This window comes from Ursus maritimus, unplaced genomic scaffold (genome assembly GCF_017311325.1).
Source record: "Ursus maritimus isolate PB19 unplaced genomic scaffold, ASM1731132v1 scaffold_30, whole genome shotgun sequence".
Taxonomy (NCBI): Eukaryota; Metazoa; Chordata; class Mammalia; order Carnivora; family Ursidae; genus Ursus; species Ursus maritimus.
The window spans coordinates 5232705-5252317 of record NW_024425564.1 but is presented as its reverse complement, the minus strand read 5'-3'; the positions used below and the strand labels follow the sequence as shown (position 1 = coordinate 5252317).

Below are 19613 nucleotides of genomic sequence, written 5' to 3'. Positions count from 1 at the left end.
CCCCACCCCCCAGCTCGCTCGGGAAGGGAGGGGCTGGGGGTTACGCCCCCTCCCCCAACACAGCTTCAGTTTCCCGGGGGGGTGACACCCCGGATTACATTCTCTTCCCCCCTCCCCCCGCACCAAGCCGAGGGGAACGTTGGCATCCCCCTGGAAGATTCCAGGTTCCAGGTGAGAAGGGGCCCTTGGGGGGCGGGGATGTTGTTAGTCATTTAAATGCTTAACCAATGGTGGGGAGTCCGGGGGGGTAATTCTTGGGGTTCAGAGAAAAACCTGAGGGTGGGAGGGTTTGTCCTTCAAACAGTTTACAGCCAATGGGAGCGTGGAAGGGGGGCGAGCAGGAGAGGGCCCCTCAGATGGGGGAGGGGAATGGCCAACCTCATGCCTCCATACCAATTGGAGGGCAAAGGGGCGTGGGGGCGGTGTGTCCCCCCATTCCATTCGTCCCTTGGGGGTAGAGGAGTCCGGAGCCAGGTGAGGTTTCCTTTTGGCGGCAGGAGGGAGGGGTGATCTAGTCGGCTGAGGAGTGGGAGTGGTGTCTGTATTTCCTACTCTTGAATGTGAGTGTGCAACCCAGGTTGTGAACTGAGATTGTTCCCGGGCGCCCACTCCCTTTCTCCCCAGAGACTCTGGAAGGAGCATTTCTGTGCTTTTGTGTCAGCGGTAGGAAGCTCGCAGTCATCACATGGCATGCTGGAGGTTACGCTTCGAATCGCTTATCGAATTCGTGTGCATTCACGTGGACAGGGCCTGTGGAGCCTTCTGTACAAACCTTCGTTACCTCGGTGGGGTCTTAGCTCATTTCGTGTTACCCCAGGCTGGGGAGGGCTTACAAGCTGAAAGCTTGGGGTTCGCTTGGGAACAGAGACCAAGCCCAAGGTGGGTGCTGGGTGGGCTGTAGAAAGCGTGGTCTGAGACAGGAGGGAGTGAGGCTTAGGACCTGGAATGATTTCACAGCTTACAAGGTTTCGGGTTTCTCCAGGGTGGCGTCTTTTGCCTCCTTCATCCCCTCCCCCATTCCTGAACAGTTCTCTCCTTGTGTACTGCGGGGGAGGGAACGGAAAGGAGGGAAGAGTTACTTTTCCAAATTCCTAACTAGCTGTTAGCCTCCCGTGTGACTCATGTGGGGGAAGGGAGGTTTGGGAGGGAGTAGGGAGCAGTGATTTTCCGGAATGCAGGAAAGTAAGCCAGAATAAGGTCTGGCAGCCCTTTCGCTTTCGAAGACCCAGCATTTTCGCGACCTCCTAAGTTTTTTTTCCCGGCCGGCCCCCTAATGGGCCTCTGCAAACTTGCAAGGCCTCGGGCGGAGAGCTGTAGGTTTAGGAGGCTGGGCCACTAGGGGGAGGGGGTGGGGGGAGGGGAGAAGGCCTCAGCAAAGTTNNNNCTGTGTCATTGCCCCCCCTGCTGCAACCACCCGCGCCAACCTGCATGTACTTTGGGGGCCGAAGCCTGATCCCTGCGTGGGGGAGGGCGGTAGTGATAGGGGAAGAGGCTTCCTTCCCGGTGTGCACGTCCCCCGCAGGGTTTGCCCGACTCGGGTGGTCGAGAAGACGTGAGATTGGCGGCCATTTTAGACGCAGTAACCGAGGTTAGGGCTCAAGAGGGGCGAAAGGAGGGAGGGTGATGTGGTTGGAGCGCAAGGACCCAGGCCCTCACGAGTCCTTCCGGGATGGGGGGGCTCTTATGTTCGATGATTTACATTAATTTCCTTTGTCAGATATGCAGTCTGTTTTCTATCTTGGTATCCAGAGAAGGAGATGCAGGGAGAGGGAGACCTCCCGCTAAAGCCCAGGTTGGGGATAATTCTTTGACTCTCCCATTAGGGGAGGAGGGGCGGGAGGAGGGGCGTGGGCCCAGAGAGGGCTTGAGAGATCCTGGCCTGGTTGTATTGAGTCTTTACTCATACATAGTCTAACCCTATTCAGGTAACAAGATTTTGGGGAAGACTTAGTAAGTAGGTTGGGGGAGGGGGCGAGACTGAGCTCCCAAAATGGCTCCTGCCCCTCCTTGGAGGCGGACGGCCCGGGGGGAGGGGAGGAGGGGAGAGAAGGAGGGGGAGGGCTAGTCTAAGCTGCAGCCGCCGCCTCCTCCGCTCGCCCTCCTCCCTGGCGCTGACCGATGGACCAGCCGCTCCGTGGGGAGGACTACGGACCCTGGTGGGGGGATGGGGGGCCCTGCCGCCCCCGAGGCGGAGGGATCCTAAGAGGGGGGTTCGGGCCTGCCCTCGGGGTAGGGGAGGGCCGGGAGCTTGGGGAAAGGTCTGAGCTCGCCAGGAGGGGGAGGGTGTTCACCCTGATTCGCCCCTAGCAGGACTTGTTTTTTCCGCTCTGAACCAGACACCGGAAAGAAGTTTGGGGAGGAGATGGGTTTCATTTTATAGAGAATATGGGTATGTTTCGAGATTTTGCTCCTACTTTAGGGCTGCCGGAATTTTGTCGACCAGGCAGATACTTTTTGGGTAACTGAAGGTATGAGCAGGGACGGATTGCAGAGGTGCTTGGGTGCAAGTTTTGGGAACGTATCCTAGATTCGGTTGTCCTGTTGGTAAGCCTTTGGGAGTTCGCTGATTCTGAGTTTTGCCTTTGTCTTCCGATTATTTGACCTGGGGAAAGACGGGGAGGATTTTAAGACTGCGGCAAGCCTGTATTTTTGGTTGTGGAGTATGAAAATGTTAGATCCCTCCATGGCTACGTTCGGGAGCCCTTAGTTATCTGCTAGAGTAGCAGGCCGCGGCTTCTAAGATGGCGTCTTCTTCCTCTTTTCAGATTCTTCACTGCAGCGGCCTCTCTGCTGAGAACAACAACCCGCCAGGCGTCCTGCGGCCACACCCTGGCGGGCCCAGGCTGGCTACGCCCACGCGGCCCCCTCCAGTCCTGTTGGTGTGGCCAATGGAGGAGCTACGAATGGCACGACCTGCCCGAGCTTGGCAGTCGCCGGTCACACCGGGCTCGGACGCCTGGGAAGACTTTGTTGGAAGGGGAGGCGGGGAGAGGGTGCTGCACCCATGCCAACCTCTCTCTTTCCCTGGAGTCGCCGAACCACAGCGCAGCCAATTGGCTCAAAGATGTGGCGGGTTGCCGGTTCCCTATGGGTCTATGCGGCACTCTTCTGCCTAGTGACTGACACCTTGGAAATGAAGCTTATGACGTCATCGCTCCAGTCAACCAATAGAAAACGCTCCCGCGGAGAGGTGTTCCTCCCCTTTCAACTCTGCTTCTTCACGCGCGTGAGCGAGCGTGCGCGCGCGGAGGGGGTGGGGGAAATCTCGAGCACGGTGGCGCGCATGAGCGGCGAGGCTCCTCCTCCCTGCCTATATATAAAGGGCTGGCGCGGGGCTCGGCGGCGCCATTTCGCGCTGGAGTGGAGCAGCCTCTAGAACGAGCTGGAGGATTCTGCCTACTGATAGAGAGCGTTCGAGTCGTCGGGGGCCGCCATTGCAATCCACGTCCATCCGTTTGGAAATGGCCTTCGTCTCGGCCTATGACCGGCCCCGGCGGACAGTACAGACCCCATAGAAGCCCCCGACGCTCCCCTTTTTCGGGCCCCGCCCAATCCTCGGAGTCTGTCCACCCCCTCTACTCCGCCCTCAAGAGGATTTCAAAGATGGAGGCGGCGGCTCCCTAAACCACTTTTCGTGTTCATCCGCCTCCATCCGAGATCGAAACGGGACCTCGTCCGCTGCGGGCAGTCCCAGCAGGAAGAGGGGATCCTTGCAGATCAACAGCGGGCAGTATTGACGACGGTGTCCGGGATTGGGGGCCGTCCTAGTGTTTGAGGAGTCCGTCCCCCCTCGCTCGCCCGCCTCTGCTGAGGCCGCCGCCATTTTCTCGCTGTCCGCCTCCCGCGGAGCGCGCCAAGCTGCTGGGAGCTCTCCGAGAAGCAGCGGAGAAGACTTGCTTTCGCGCCGGCCCGGTGGGGGGGGGGGTGTCGCCTGGAGGGCCAAGGGCAGCGGCCCTCCACCCCTCCCCGACTTCCCGGGTTATGCTGGCCCGGGAGGTAAGGGGAACCGAGGCCACCCGGACTTTCCGCGGCTGAGCGCAGCGCCGGTTCCCCGTGGTCAAGATGCTGCAAAACGTGACTCCCCACAGCAAGTACGTCTCTGCGATCCGCGTGTGGGAAGGAGACGTTGGGGGGGGGGGTTATGGCGCGGGGATGTGGGACATCGGGTTCGGAGGGAGGACAGAACCGGCTCGGGTGCGTTGCTGTTCCGCGGCCGACTGTTGGCTCTCGGGGCTCGCGGAGGGGGTTGGGTGACGGTTTCGGAACGGCGGTAGAGGGCCAGATACTGCGTATGGAGGGAGTACAGGTTGTCAATTTATGCGTTACTTTTCCCGCCGTGATTCAGTCGTCTTCTAGTCGGACAGAGCTGGGTTGGCGGAGGAATGTAATGGGAAAAGACGGCATTGAGTGGGTAGCCGGTCCTGCGGGTGGAGGGTCCGGTGTCTAGCAACGGTTTGTCATAGGTCTTCTAGGGGGGTTCGTGGCCCCATCTAGCACCTTATAGGGTTGTCATGGCGATAGAGCCTCAGCCTGGCTACGGAGGTTCCCAGAGTCGGGTAGAGAGATTACTTTTAGCCTGTGGGTTTGTGTGTCCAGGCTAGGGCATTAAGTTCTTGCTTGTCTTTCAATGACTGAATCAGTTTTGTGTTGGGGGTTTGCGTGCGTTTTGTTTGGAGGGATGTTTTTGATAGCTTTAAGAGTTTCATTCTGGGCAGGAGGGTGGAGCTAAAGATTTTTAGTCCAGCTCTGCGGATGTAAACAATGAGATCTCCGTGTAGTGTCTCTAGTCTTAGGCCCTGGGAAACACCTGGTTCTGAGGAGTACCAGAGAGAACATAAGTTTGAACCAGTCTTGGTCATTGATTCAAGAGTGTGGTGCTAGAGTGGGAGCCGTTAATCTTATTTTTTGGCGGGTTCGGGGGTGGTCTATCACTACTCGGCTGGAGCTTGCTGACCTTGACTGGGGACTGGGCCGGCTTTATTTTTGAGTCCTTTGGAGGAGACGAATTCGAATAATTTCTGGGGTTGGCAGCTGGGTTGTGCCAGGCGGTGAAGTCAGACAAATGCTCTCTTGTCTGAAAATTTTTTTAAGTTGGTAAGGTTTTCCGTTAGATTTCTGATTCATTCTCTGCTTTAAATTAAGCAGAGCTTGTGGGGAGGATGGTGGTGTGTTTTCTTATGCCCAGATGGATTTTTACGTGTCTCATCAGTATTTTATGAAATCTGCTCCCTATTTTGTTCCCTTCCTCTCTTCCCTGGCTTCCCTCAGGCTCAACCACCATGGCAACCACTTAGCCCCTAGTGAGGAAGAAGCTTGGGGCTTGAGCTGCTCTGCTCCACCCATTTTGTTTAAGTTCCATCCTGTAAAGCTTGTGGTTCTCAGATGCTATGCTGTGCTTTACAAGAAACCATCTTAGGACTTTGTTTTATTTTTAAAGGGAACTACAGATGATAGAGTCTGTCAGAGTCCAGAAGGTGGGATCTGGATAGGTGTACTAAAAACAGGGAAACGGGGGGGGGGGGGGGGGAGGCAAGAACAAAAGCTCCACATATTGTTTGGATACTAGTTGTAGTTAAATTTGACTTCTATAAGCTTGATTATTTCTTATAAATTCCAGGTCTGGATTTATTGTGTATGTAGTGTAAGTGGCACTTATGATTTCTGTGAAATTACCACATCTAATTATGTTTCCCATTTCACAGGCTCCCTGGGGAGGGGAATGCAGGGTTACTGGGGCTGGGCCCAGAGGCAGCAGCTCCAGGGAAGAGGATTCGAAAGCCCTCTCTGTTGTATGAGGGATTTGAGAGCCCCACAATGGCTTCAGTGCCGGCTTTACAACTGACCCCTGCCAACCCACCACCCCCGGAGGTGTCCAATCCCAAAAAGCCAGGACGGGTTACCAACCAGCTGCAATATCTGCACAAGGTGGTTATGAAGGCGCTGTGGAAACATCAGTTTGCATGGCCCTTCAGGCAGCCTGTGGATGCCGTCAAATTGGGTCTGCCGGTGAGTAGGCATATTGGAGTGGGGAGGTATTGGGAATGAAGAATGTGTGTGAGTGGAGGTGGGCTGCTTAGTATAGGTGCTGCGGCCCCTAGGGACTTCCCATCTCTTCCCCCGTAGGGCAGATAGCCACCAGATTTCTGGATTCTTGGCCCTTTGTGATTATTGATCCAACCGCTTGCTATCTTGGCATCTCTCATTGTGCCCTCCATGTGTCCTTCCTTAACTTTTGTGCCCTGGCTCCATTTTACAGATTCCCACCCCAGGTTGGGAGAGGACCACGGTGGCCAAAATTCTTAGCTTCTTCCTCTCCCTCATGCAGCCCATGGATAGCCAGCCCCAGAGGTAATGTCACAGGATGGGAAACCTTGCAGAGCGGATGGGAGGTGGGTGGTTAGAGAAAGGCACCAGGGGCCTCCCAACGGGTGTTAAGAATCCCATTCCTTTTTTTTTTTTTTTTTTTTGTCCTTAGTTTAATTGGGGCCGCAGTATAGGGACTACACAAGACACATAGGGGGTGTGTATGTGCGTGTGTGTTTGCTGGGGTCAGTAGTTTAGGAAAAATGGCATTTATTTTTCAGTGGTTCTGATAAGTCTTTCTTTCTTTAGGACTATCACAAAATTATAAAACAGCCTATGGATATGGGCACTATTAAGAGGAGACTTGAAAACAACTATTACTGGGCTGCCTCAGAGTGTATGCAGGATTTTAACACCATGTTCACCAATTGTTACATCTACAACAAGGTGAGTTTTTCTGTGTGGGTTCATTAGTAGATGAAGAGAGACCGTGCTTCTGTTGCTGCTAGATATTTTGTTGGTATAATGTTTGAAGGTGTTCTCAAAGTGGGTTGGATCCAGAAAATCTGAGCTCCAAGGGATACCACTCAACAGTGATGTGGCTTCAGAGATCTGGAGTTAAAGGTTATTTAAGTAGAACATTTTCATATTTGGGGATGGTGGCCCTGTTTCTCAAGAGAAATCTAGAGAGAGCTGAGTAGAGCAGAATGTATTCTTGACAGTCTCATTTTCTTTGAACTTTTTTCTTTATTGCATTTTGAGGGACAATTAGGGGAGGACATGGAACTAAGTGGCCCAGTATAGGTAATTTTCAGTACTTGATGACAAAGTTGTCTGAGGGGGTGATGGTGATACTTGGGACTAGGAACTCCTCAGAGAAAAATGTTTTGTCTGCCTTTAGCTGGCATTTGAATCTTGTTTTGTGTTTTCTGTAGCCCACTGATGATATTGTCCTAATGGCACAAACATTGGAAAAGATCTTCCTACAGAAAGTGGCATCGATGCCACAAGAAGAACAAGAGCTCGTGGTGACCATCCCTAAGAACAGCCACAAGAAGGGGGCCAAACTGGCAGGTAGGAAGAGCTACAGTTTTTCTAATGGAGACAAGATGGGGAGGGTAATAGAACTAACCTTTTTTTTCCTCCCCCCTTTTTTTCCAGCACTCCAGGGCAGCGTCACCAGTGCCCATCAGGTGCCTGCTGTTTCTTCTGTGTCTCACACAGCCCTATATACTCCACCACCTGAGATACCTACCACTGTCCTCAACATTCCCCACCCGTCAGTCATCTCTTCTCCCCTTCTCAAGACCTTACACTCTGCTGGACCCCCGCTCCTTGCTGTCTCTGCAGCTCCCCCAGCCCAGCCCCTTGCCAAGGTACTGATGGGTGGATTTCTTTTGGGCAGTGGGAAGGGCAAGGTCTTGGATGAGGTGGACCCTAAAAGGATCGCATCTTGTTTTTCTCTGCAGAAAAAAGGCGTAAAGCGGAAAGCAGATACCACCACGCCTACCCCTACAGCCATCCTGGCTCCGGGTTCCCCAGCTAGCCCCCCTGGGAGTCTTGAGCCCAAGGCAGCACGTCTTCCCCCTGTGCGTAGAGAGAGTGGCCGCCCCATCAAGCCCCCGCGCAAAGACTTGCCTGACTCTCAGCAGCAACACCAGAGCTCCAAGAAAGGAAAGCTATCAGAACAGTTAAAACATTGCAATGGCATTTTAAAAGAGTTGCTCTCTAAGAAGCATGCTGCCTATGCCTGGCCTTTCTATAAACCAGTGGACGCTTCTGCTCTTGGCCTGCATGACTACCATGACATCATTAAGCACCCCATGGACCTCAGCACTGTCAAGGTACCCACTGCATGGGGCAGATGGGATGCTCAGGCAGTGATTGGAACTTTGGGTTCAATAAAACAATCAGTCACTTCTTATGGGCACACGGCAATCTTGATTCTTGGTATTTTATTTTTACGAAACGGTAATGGGACAGAAGGTTAAGTACTTAACAATTGAGTCTGTATTTTTTGGAGTTTGAAACTGTATGGTGAGTTTTGTTTTCAGAGCAATACTACTCATGTATGTTTAAGTTCTGCTTACTGGGAGCATTGGGTTAGGGGAGTAAGGGGTTGGAAGGATAGTCAGAGGCCACCCACCCCTATCACTTAGAAATGGTTTTTTTTTCTAGACGTAGATATTTCTTCAACCCACCCAAATTCCTTTGACTTCAAACTTGAACCCCAGGGCATAGATCTTTAAGGTCATCCCTACTGTGCTCTCAAGAGAGGGCTACTCTTGCGGTGTCTGGGGTTGGCAGGGAAAGGTGAGTCTCCCTGCCTGTGCAGCTTCTGATGCTGCCTCCTTCTGCAGCGGAAGATGGAGAATCGTGATTACCGGGATGCACAGGAGTTTGCTGCTGATGTGCGGCTTATGTTCTCCAACTGCTATAAGTACAATCCCCCAGACCACGATGTTGTGGCCATGGCACGAAAGCTACAGGTGAGTGTCAGAGTTGGAATTTGAAGACCAAATGGGTCTGGGTAGAGAGGTTTTGTTCTTTGCTGTACCACCTTATTGCAAGGATCTCCTAGTATGCATGGTTGTAAATTAGAGCTGTACTATACCACCAGGTGGCTGGGTGTAATCGGGGCAGTGTTGACTAGCATGGTTCTGAGGGTGTGTGTCTTCCTAGGATGTGTTTGAGTTCCGTTATGCCAAGATGCCAGATGAACCACTGGAACCAGGGCCTTTACCAGTCTCTACTGCCTTGCCACCTGGGTTGGCCAAATCGTCTTCAGAGTCCTCCAGCGAGGAAAGCAGCAGTGAGAGCTCTTCTGAGGAAGAAGAGGAAGAAGACGAGGATGAAGAGGAAGAAGAAGAGAGTGAAAGCTCTGACTCTGAGGAAGAAAGGGCTCATAGATTGGCTGAACTACAGGAACAGGTATTTTGTCACTTAGTTTTATTTTGTAAAGTGGTCATGCCTTGTCTTTGCCCTAATTTTTTTCTCTTACTCCTTTTTATTCTACTTTATTTTTCTCATTATATAGCTGATTCTTTTGTTTCCAGCTTCGAGCAGTACATGAACAACTGGCTGCCCTGTCCCAAGGCCCAATATCAAAGCCAAAGCGGAAGAGAGAAAAAAAAGAGAAAAAGAAGAAACGGAAGGCAGAGAAGCATCGAGGCCGAGCTGGGGTTGATGAAGATGACAAGGGACCTCGGGCACCCCGTCCATCTCAGCCCAAGAAGTCCAAGAAAGCAAGTGGCAGTGGGGGTGGCAGTGCTGCTGCACTAGGCCCCCCTGGCTTTGGACCTTCTGGAGGAAGTGGCACCAAGTAAGTTCTAAGAGGTTAGGAAGCAGAGACGAACTTGGCTATTATTACACAGCGTCCAGGGGGAGAATGGTTTCTCTCAGTCCTTGCAAAGTTTTCTCTAAACTAGAGATCAGCAAACGTTTTCTGTAATTGGCTAGGTAACAAACACTTGATTTTGAGAACCGTAGAGCTTCTCAAAGTTACTCAACTCTGGTGAGGTAGTGTGAAAGCAGCTGTAGAGCTTGTGGAAGCATGGGTAGGATTATTCCAATAAAACTTACACAGAAACTAGTGGCAAGCCACATTTGTCCCCTAGTTTGTCTGTCCCTTCTGTCTGCACCAATAAATCTGTACAGTTTGTCTTGTGTTTTCCATGATGGGGTGGGTTAGAGTCTTTCAGGGAGCAAAAAGATGGACTCAGGCCATTATACCAGTATCTAGTTCTCAAAGCCTAAATAGATAGTAAGTGCTTAGCATGTGAGAAGGTCTATTCTGAGGAGTGTTTGTAGTATCTCCTCTCCAGTTGGCTCACCCATTTACCTTACAGGAAAACCGAAGCATTACTCTGGCAGGAAATTCAGATTACTGGATTAAACAGTGGGAATGTGTTGGGACAGGTTAGTGATGCTTCCCTGACAAAAATTTTTTTGCCTATAGACTGCCCAAAAAGGCCGCAAAGACAGCCCCACCTGCCCTGCCTACAGGCTACGATTCAGAGGAGGAGGAAGAAAGCAGACCCATGAGTTATGATGAAAAGCGGCAGTTGAGTTTGGACATCAACAAATTACCTGGGGAGAAACTTGGCCGAGTTGTGCACATAATCCAGGCCAGGGAGCCTTCTTTGCGTGACTCAAACCCAGAAGAGATTGAGATTGATTTTGAAACCCTCAAGCCATCCACGCTTCGAGAGCTTGAGCGCTATGTTCTCTCCTGTCTACGAAAGAAACCTCGGAAGCCCTATAGTGAGTATGAAGTGACTTTCCCCACATCAGTCCAGCAGTCCCTGAGCAGTTCTGGCGACAGTTTAGAAAGGGGTAGTAGGGTGTGTTTGATGCTCTTCTGATTGTCAGCTCCTGGGGCAGAGGGATACATGGTGGTTAACAGGTACAATGAAACTATATGCTTATGGCAGTCTTAGACTTGGAATGTTTGATTTTTTAGCCATTAAGAAACCTGTGGGAAAGACAAAGGAGGAGCTGGCTTTGGAAAAGAAGCGGGAACTAGAAAAGCGGTTACAAGATGTTAGTGGGCAGCTCAATTCCACCAAAAAGCCCCCCAAGAAAGGTGAGTACCCTGTAAGCTACTACAAATTAACTACATCCCCCTATCTTGATTCTTTCCTTGACAAATGGAGATCAGATTTGTACAGCTTTAACCTTCAACCTTGTTCTGCAGCAAGTGAGAAAACCGAGTCCTCGTCGGCACAGCAAGTAGCAGTGTCACGCCTCAGCGCTTCCAGCTCCAGCTCCGATTCCAGCTCCTCCTCTTCATCATCCTCTTCTTCAGACACCAGTGATTCAGACTCAGGCTAAGGGGCCAGGCCAGATGGGGCAGGAGGCTCCGCAGGACCGGACCCCTAGACCACCCTGCCCTGCCCCTTCCTCCCCTTGCTGTGACACTTCCTCATCTCATCCCCCCTCCCCCCACTGTAGGAGAGCTGGCTCTGCAGGGGGGAGGGGTGCAGGGACATTTACTGAAGGAGGGACTTAAATGGACAAAATAAGATTGAGTTCCCAGCCCCATTGAGAGTGACCTCTTGGGCATAGAGCCCCCATTCAAAATGACTGGGGCGGGGCAGGGGTACAGGGTGGGAGTGAGCAAAGGCCCTGATACAGGGTTACCTGAGGCCATGGCTGCCCTGTTCACTTGTAAAAGCCCTGTTTTGAGGTTGTTTGTTTTAATTTATTTTAAGCTAGGTAAGGCTGAGGAGTATGGGGCCCTGGTCCCCTCAGCCTCCATGGGGAGGGAAGAAGGGGGAGCTCTTTTTTTACGTTGACTTTTTTTTTCTACTCTGTTTTCCCTTTTCCTTCTGCTCCATTTGGGGCCCCTGGGGGTTTCAGTCATCTCCCCATTTGGTCCCCTGGATTGTCTTTCTTTGTCTGTTGATTCTAACTTGTAAATAAAGAAAATATTATTCAAATTTTGAGTTACCTTAATAACATTTGCTTTGTAGTGTTTTAAAAGGAACATAATAAAATTTTGAGGAAAATAGTCCTGAAGTGAGAAAAGATGAGCTCTTATAGTTGGGTTGTTGTCTTAGTTTTTAAACCAGTAGGCTGTTGCTGTGGTGATAAAATGTAAGTTCACCTGCTTTGTAAAATGAATCCTTCAAAATAACCTTGGTTTGGGGGTGGTTTGGTTTTGTTTTGTTTTAGATCTATTTATTTAAGAGAGCACAAGTGGAGGGAGAGGCTGAGCACGGAGCCTGACTTGGGCTCGATTTCGAAACCCTGAGATCACAACCTGAGCAGAAACGGATGCTTAACTGAGCCACCCAGGCACTGCTGCTCCGGTTTAAATAGAGAAAGTTAAACACTCTGGTTCGTTGATACCTTAATCAAGTTTAGGACTCAAGACAAGATAGGTTTTTGAGATTTTTCCTGTGTGGATTGTCTCCTGAACATGCTCATGAAAAGGATGGAAGGTGACTGACAGGTACTTCTTGTGTTCTGCATCCGAGAAGGCAGTTGTGCTTTCCTTTGTAAGCTTTGGCCTCAAATTCCAGATTTACAGAGCCCTGCAGTTTATTAACAACATAATCCAGCAATTTTTGCCAATTGCAGATCACAAAAACTAACCTCAATAAATGTAACCCCTTGCTGAGGAGAGAAGGGCTGGGATGTGGGTTCTGAAACTGGGGACTGGCCACAAAAGTATTTTAGCATAGTATGTCAGACCATTGTAGAAAACTTGACCTTTGAAATAAGAGCTGGGAATTGTTAATGTAGAGAAAACTGTCTATTCTGCTCTAAATGTTGCCAGAAACAGGGTGGAATCTGGTTTGGATATGGAAGATTTTGGAAGCAAGAATTTAGACTAGCAGGGATTTTCAACCCTTACCATGTATTAGGGCTCCAGTAAAGCTTTTTTAAAAATACTGCAATTTCAGCATTTTGTCTTTATGAATTCTCATTAAATTGGGGCCTGGGCAATAATGTTTGAAAGTTCGGGAGATAGTAATGCACAACCAGGGCTGGGAACCACTTGGTAGGTTTTTTGGAAAGAGAAACCTGATTTGGCTTTTGGCCCAACTTAATTGTAGAACTCAGGGAGTGAATCTTGAACTTTCAGCTCTGATTTTCTTGAGAAAGATGATAGAAAAGGTTTGGAAGGAGCCTGGGTGGCTCAGTCAGTCAAGCGTCTGCCTCCAGCTCAGGTCATAACCCTGGGTTCCTGGGATCCAGCCCCTCATCAGGCTCCTTGCTCAGTGGGGTGTCTGCTTCTGCCTCTGCCACTCCCTGCTTGTTCTTTCTCTCAAAATGAAAGAATTGAAAACTTGGACATACTTGTAATAGAATTTGTTGTGGGGGTGGAACAAGAATTGAATGATTACATGTTACAATTTCAGTCAGATGCATGTCTGTATGTCCAGGATTACATCTCATTTCAAAAAATACAAAGTTTGAATTAGTTTGGGAGGAGGCTAGATACAGAATCTAGTATAAGTTGAGAACAAATGCTGTAAGAAAAGGCAGCGTAGCCCATCCCCTTGACTGCAGAACAGCATGAGATGGAAAGAGTGGCTCCGGACCTGCATCACACCTCTCACGCTGCCACACCTGGCCACTTTCAAGTGTACATGGATTTCCTGAGACTCAATTTTTTGGTAGAGTCCTTGCTGTCATCTCTGACCCTTGCTTTAGCTTGAGCCAGTCTGTCTTTTGATGTACTTTTTCTTTCACTTAGTCGAATTTACTGGTCCAAGCCCCAGCTTTACTCCATCCCATACCCTTTAGGCATGGTAGTAGTTGGGGAGTCTGAGTGCTACTGCTACCTCGATTGAAGTTACTGTCTTCCAAAGTAAACAGTAGCCCGTCAAGCGGGACACAAATGTGGATCCTGTGGGTATCCCTCCCATGCTCTTCCCAGCTCTTGAAACCATGGCTTCCACTGCCTCTTCCTCATGCCATTTTCTCCTCTAATGTCTCCTGCGGGACCTTTTTTATTCAGTCACATTTTATGGAGTTTCCTTGGTTGCCTTTTAACAGATTAGGTCAATAGACCTAGACACTGCTAAGCTCTGCTAAGTTGGGGGTGTGGGGGTAAAGTTAGAGAACAAGCCCTACCCTCATGAAGCCTGCTCTTTGAGTTCTTAATTCTCATGGTACACAGTGCGGATGGTCTCCAAGATGAAGGCATGACTTGGTTTTCTCAGACACTTAATCCTTATTGTATGCCAATGTGTGGATCCCAGTCCCAGCCCCTGCCAACTTTGCTCTTGGATTCCCTGAGGACAATTTTGATTGGAATTATTCTTTGGATCTTGCCCAAAGTAACCTTGAGAGCGGTCTTCCTGAGCAGTGAGAGGGACTGTAGCAGAGCGGGGAAGGGGATGTGGGAATGGTGGTAGGGAACTGATCTGATGTCTCCCAGGATCTCACATCTTTGCTGCTTTCCCCTTTCCTGGATCATAAGTAGTTCGAGCTCTGCAAAATCTCACTTGCTCGTCTCCAGCACTTAATGAGACAGCTTGCTGCCCCCATAGTTTATGTGGGGGGGGGGTTGGTGGGGGGACAGCATTAGTTTTTAATAAAAATTGTATTTCTAGCTCCGCAACATGCAAAGATTTTATGAGCTTTGAGGGTTCTTATCTGAGAGATCTAATATCAGATCTGTTCTGACAGATCTCAGAAAGATGAGTGAGTATGTTGGGCTGTATCCAGGGGGAGGGGGAGTGAACATTGCAGGAAAAATAGTGGAGGTAAGCTGCCAGAATGTAGGTGGTGCTGAAGCAGCAAGAATGAAAGGGTGAGTGCTTCCAGGTAAGGCCAGAAAGGCAGAGCTAGACCAAGGAGAGCATTTAGCCATGATAAGGATTTGAATTCTTATCCTAAAAATTAATTATAGCTCACATTTATTGAGCACTTACTTTGCCAAGGAGTATACGGAGAACAACTCATTTTGTCTTCATTATAGTCCTATGAAGTAGGTCTAATCTCCATTTAACGGATGAAGAAATGAGGCGCAGGACAGGTTAAGGAACTTGCCCGAAGTTGCAGCACAGCTAGTGAGTGGGTGGGATTCGAACCCAGCAGTCTGGCTCCAGGAACTATGACCCCAGAATTCCAATACTGCGGGCTGGTGGGGTGCTAGGAGACACATCCTTTGAAAAAATTGCAGTGGAAAGGATCATTTTGGGTTGGTGGGACATCGAGAAGGGATGAAGAGTGATGATTTAGAAGTAGGTTCTACAGGCGAGGATAGTGGTTTGGAATGGAGAGGCAGCAATGTAGGTGAAGAATAGATACATTTGAAAACCATGTAGGAGATAAAATGGGTAGGACTATTCTCCACACACCGCAGAAGAGGAGAGTTGTAAATATCTCTGTATCCCTTGGAGTCCCAGAGCTTTCCAGTAGTGGAAATTTAGTAGTTTGTTCACTGAAGGAATGCCACCTGGCTGAGGTGGGAGTGAAGGAAAGAGGCAGGCCCACCCCACCCCTACCCTGACCCAGGGCGAGGCACTTGTGCAGAGTCTCAGATGTCTTTGGCGCCACCTGGTGAGCAAGTTTCCCATGACTTCCTCACGTCTATTTCAGGTAGTTTTGTGCGTACCCTCCCAACTTTTGGTTCTTCTTTCCTTACTTCCCTATACTTCAACTCTGGAAACACGAGCTTCACTCTTATGACACAGAGGTCCTTATCTGCCTTACCTCTGAAGCATCCCTTGCTCTCTTACTTTTCAGACAGTCCCTCTTAGTCGGCTTCTCAGAAGTCTCTACCTCAGCCTTCCATGAGATGTTGTCGTCTCTCATGTTACCTTCCTTGGTCCCCTTCTCCTTATTTGTACATTTCTAAGCAATTCTACCCATTCTTCTGGAGGCAATTCCCACCCATAAAATCTGTCTCTGGCCAGACCTTGCTCCAAAGTTCCAAGTCTCTTTTCAACTGCCAAATGGCGATGTCCCAGGAGTTCCTAGCACTCAGCACATGTCCAAAAACGATCCCATCTTTTCCCACATATGTGCCTCTGTGAGTTATCTATTTATGTAACAAGCACTGATACAGAACTCACTAATGTGCCAGACACTTACGAGTGCCTTTGCAGGCAAGTCCTCCTCAAAAACTCCAGGAGTTAGGTACCGAGCAAGCACCCTCTTATGGATGAGGAAGCTAACCGAGCAGCCCAGGAAGAGTTCTACAGTAAATGAGCAGCTCAGCCAGGATCATTACTGTACTGCCATTCCCCCAGTTCCTGGAACTGGGGCCTAGTGATCTGCTTAGATTTCTCCGCCTCACTCTCCCCTTCTTTGTTCACCCTTCAAGGCCTGTTGAGCCTTCCTCCATTCCTCTCCCGTCAGCGCCCCCTTCAGGCTGGACTGTCACAACTCTGCTCACCAGTCTTCTGTCCACAGGCTCATTTCCACCGTAACCATCCCCCACACTGTAGCTGCCAGAGAGATCCTTCAGGAAAGAAATCCGATCGTGTTGCTTTTATTACCCTTCAGGTTTAAACTCCTTTGCAAGGCCTCTATCTTACCCTTGTCACGTCTACAAGGTTATATTTCTCATTTGCCCTTCCTTGAACTCTGCTCTCAACTCAGAGCGAAAGATAGGCCTTCCCAGATTCTCCCTGCTGTTTAGCGCCATTGGGCCTTGACACACACTATCCTCTCTGCCTGGAATAGCCTCTTTCCCCAACAGCAAATCCTACATAATCTCCAAGAACAATTTACCTCCACTATAAAGACCTTTCCAACTGTCCTTTCATCCCCTGTGACACACTTTCCGAAGGACTTCGTTGAGCTTCTAACGATGCCCTTGGCCCTCCCCATGTAACCACTCCCCTGCCTCCAGACTCCAGCGGGAGCGTCCAGCATTGAGTTAGAGTGACCTCTCTGTTGTGGCTGTGTTCTTCATCAGCCTTGGAAGGCTCTCCCTATGAACAATTAGACCACTTCAATTTTTCAGTTCACACTTGAGCACTTCCTCCTCAGTTTTGCCCCCTTGTACTTTTATGTCTCTTATAGCTCCTTTGTAAGGCAGGAACTGTGTCTTGTTCTTTACAACCTTAATCTGCCCAGTGCCTGGGGAAACAATTTAAATTTAAGCATAAATGATGGTTACACTACCTCTTGGTCTTTGCATCCATCCCAGGTACCTCAGCACAGATCCCACCAGAAGACTCATCAGCTCTGCCGTGGGGCCAGCGGGCTGGGTGCTGAGGTATGGACGGGCGTATGCTCAAGGTGTGGTAAATGTAGGGTAACCACCCACCCCTGGCTTGTCCAGGATTGATGAGTTTTAGCTATAAATATGGGAAAATCTCAGGCAAATGGGGACAAGTGGTCACCTCACAAATGGGAGACTTCATCACTTTGGCCATGCAGGGAGATAGTAAGAACTAACATATTCTAGGCATTTTTTATTTTCCAGACCCTATGCTTGTTATGCTATATACATCATCTCCTGATTCTCACAACATTTAATTCATCATTAGATTCTATTATGCCTACATAATAGAAGAGAAAGCAGAGGCTAACAGAGGTATATTAACTGGGCCTGAATCATTGGTTCCAAAGTCCATGTCTTTCTGCTATAGTATGTTGTCTCGGGGCTCCATCAACCACCTTCTCCCCTCATGCCCTGCCCTACTCCCACCATGCCAGGAGCCCTCCCTCCCTGGGGTACCAGGCCTGTCACTTGCAGTGAGGCCTCACATCAGCCTAAGGTGGCCAAGATAAGCATAGCAGACTGTGCAAGTAAGAGGAACTAGCAAACATTTATGCATAAGATTCCTCATGTGTGTTTACCAAACAAGCGTATTGCTACTCTCGTCAGGTAAGCTAATGTTTGATTTGAGGTTGGAGTAGAAAAAGGAATCTATTCTCCAGGGATGAGAATTTTTGCCAGGTGTTGGCTTGAAAGAAGAGAGTTATAAAGTACTCTTCAATCAGTTCAACTTTCAGACCTCAGAGCTGCTGCTATGATTTCCGAGACCATGAGAATGTAGTAGGGCTCAGTCAATGAATACTTTCTCCTCTTCTGCAGTGTGTAAGTTGGAACTGGCTTCCCCATTGAGGCAGGTTGTAGAGACACGGAGAGTTCCTCCAGAAATGGTTATTACCTATCCTCCTGCCTAGTCTCTGCTTCTCACCCAGAGTTGCTGAAAAAAGGAGATCGTTTCACCCATCCCTTTCCTTCTTTCTCTCAAAAAAATGAAAACAGAAACAAAACCAGTTTTTAAGGTTTTCTAAGTTTGCATGTGTGCTTTTAACTCTAACTCCAGGGAAACGAAAGCTGAAAAGTTACTAATAGGGGGCAAAGAAGGCCTCCATCCCTCTCAGAGAGAAACCTCATGATCTTCAATGGGACACAGAATGATGGTTGTTCTCCCAGATCCATGGTTCCCACAACATTTTGTTCTATTCTCTTGATTTGAGAAAGAACAAGTGCTACTCAACCCCTCTATGCCCTTTGGTTTCTATATCAGGTTTCTGGTTCACCCACTGCCTTCATTAAGAATTCTCCTTACTTGGCCCCCAGTTCCCTGGGGTCTAGACAGCAACCTCGTGCTGAGACTGGCCATGAACCTCTGCTTAGACTTCCCCCTTAAAATTCTGCATCCTTTTCTGGACCTCATTCCAACCACAGAGACCAAACCCACTGACTTGCTGTTCTTGAATCCATCTCCCGCTGCCATTTATACATAATATACTGATTCCCCAGTATTCTCCTGCTTTTCCATCGCTGCCTTTGGTCTTGCAAATAGACCCTGCAAGAGCCCCACAGTGATTTCACCAATGACCTTGCCAGAAGAAAACCCTGAGTGCAGAGAGAACCCTGGGCGAGCAAGCCAGGGAGCAGCCTGGGGCTAAGAGGCTGGTTCAGAGAGCAGTTCTGTGGGTGGGGAAGTCTACTTCCAAATAAGGGAGAAAATAAAACAGAAAAGAACTTGCTTCTGCAGAGTCTGAGAGAAAGCGAGGAAAAGGCAATTGACAGTTGCTGAGCTCTTGCTAACGGCCAGGTATTTTGATGGGCACTTCTCGTAGTTACCTCTTTCAGTGCACACAACATCTCTATCACACTTATGTTATTGTTCTTATTTTTATGATGGGGAAACTCTAACTTAATGGGCATACGAAGATCATATTAGTTAGTGAGATAGGATAAGGCTGATTTCAAAGCTTATATTCTTTCTTCTATACCGGAAGTTTTGGGTTATATTCTGGATATAAACAAGAAAAGAATTTGCAAGTGAAATTTTAATAACACCCAGAAAAAAACATTCAGATATTAACTCCACCAACCTAAACTAAAGAATAAGGCTGGAGATAAACACGTGGGCACACACACACACACACACACACCTCTATCACCAGTCATATCTATACCTTTTTAAATGTAGCTTCTGTCCAAGTTCCCTCCATGCTGTAGAAAATTAATTTTTGGGGCACCTGGGTGGCACAGCGGTTAAGCGTCTGCCTTCGGCTCAGGGCGTGATCCTGGCGTTATGGGATCGAGCCCCACATCGGGCTCCTCCGCTGTGAGCCTGCTTCTTCCTCTCCCACTCCCCCTGCTTGTGTTCCCTCTCTCTGGCTGTCTCTATCTCTGTCAAATAAATAAATAAAATCTTTAAAAAAAAAAAAAAGAAAAGAAAATTAATTTTTTCACCAAGCCCAAGTGATTGAGTTTTAACTAAAGAACTACTAGGAAGTGTGAAGACACTTAGACAAAATGAAACCACCTTGTTCCACAAATATAGGTGAGGGAATTCCCAGTGATAGTTTTGCTGTGTAAAGAGCACCCAGGCTGAGTAGAAATTATTCTCTTTGGACTGAGTAATATC

At 49.1% G+C, this 19613-nt stretch overlaps 1 protein-coding gene across 4 annotated transcripts; it reads left to right on the top strand.

The window, feature by feature from the left end:
- The first annotated feature begins 28 nt into the window (after positions 1 to 28).
- BRD2 (bromodomain containing 2) lies at positions 29 to 11744 on the top strand. 4 transcript variants are annotated; one of them, XM_040644777.1, is made up of 13 exons: positions 29 to 171; positions 2766 to 4091; positions 5703 to 6006; positions 6613 to 6750; positions 7239 to 7377; positions 7465 to 7679; positions 7773 to 8147; positions 8664 to 8792; positions 8986 to 9234; positions 9360 to 9625; positions 10262 to 10566; positions 10766 to 10888; positions 11000 to 11744. In XM_040644777.1, the coding sequence occupies exons 2-13, from the start codon at positions 4063 to 4065 to the stop codon at positions 11134 to 11136; spliced, it is 2409 nt and encodes an 802-aa protein (XP_040500711.1). In that variant the 5' UTR covers positions 29 to 171; positions 2766 to 4062; the 3' UTR covers positions 11137 to 11744. The 4 variants fall into 4 exon arrangements, with proteins under 4 accessions (XP_040500711.1, XP_040500712.1, XP_008691672.1 ...); XM_040644778.1 differs by lacking the exon at positions 29 to 171 and adding an exon at positions 2142 to 2156; XM_008693450.2 differs by lacking the exon at positions 29 to 171 and adding an exon at positions 2358 to 2468.
- The last annotated feature ends 7869 nt before the right edge of the window (positions 11745 to 19613 follow it).

Coding starts and splice junctions, on each gene's coding strand:
- BRD2 (XM_040644777.1), top strand. CDS start 4,063: ATGCTGCAAAACGTGACTCCCCACAGCAA. Junction 4,092..5,702: donor AACGTGACTCCCCACAGCAA/GTACGTCTCTGC, acceptor CCCATTTCACAG/GCTCCCTGGGGAGGGGAATG. Junction 8,148..8,663: donor TGGACCTCAGCACTGTCAAG/GTACCCACTGCA, acceptor CTCCTTCTGCAG/CGGAAGATGGAGAATCGTGA.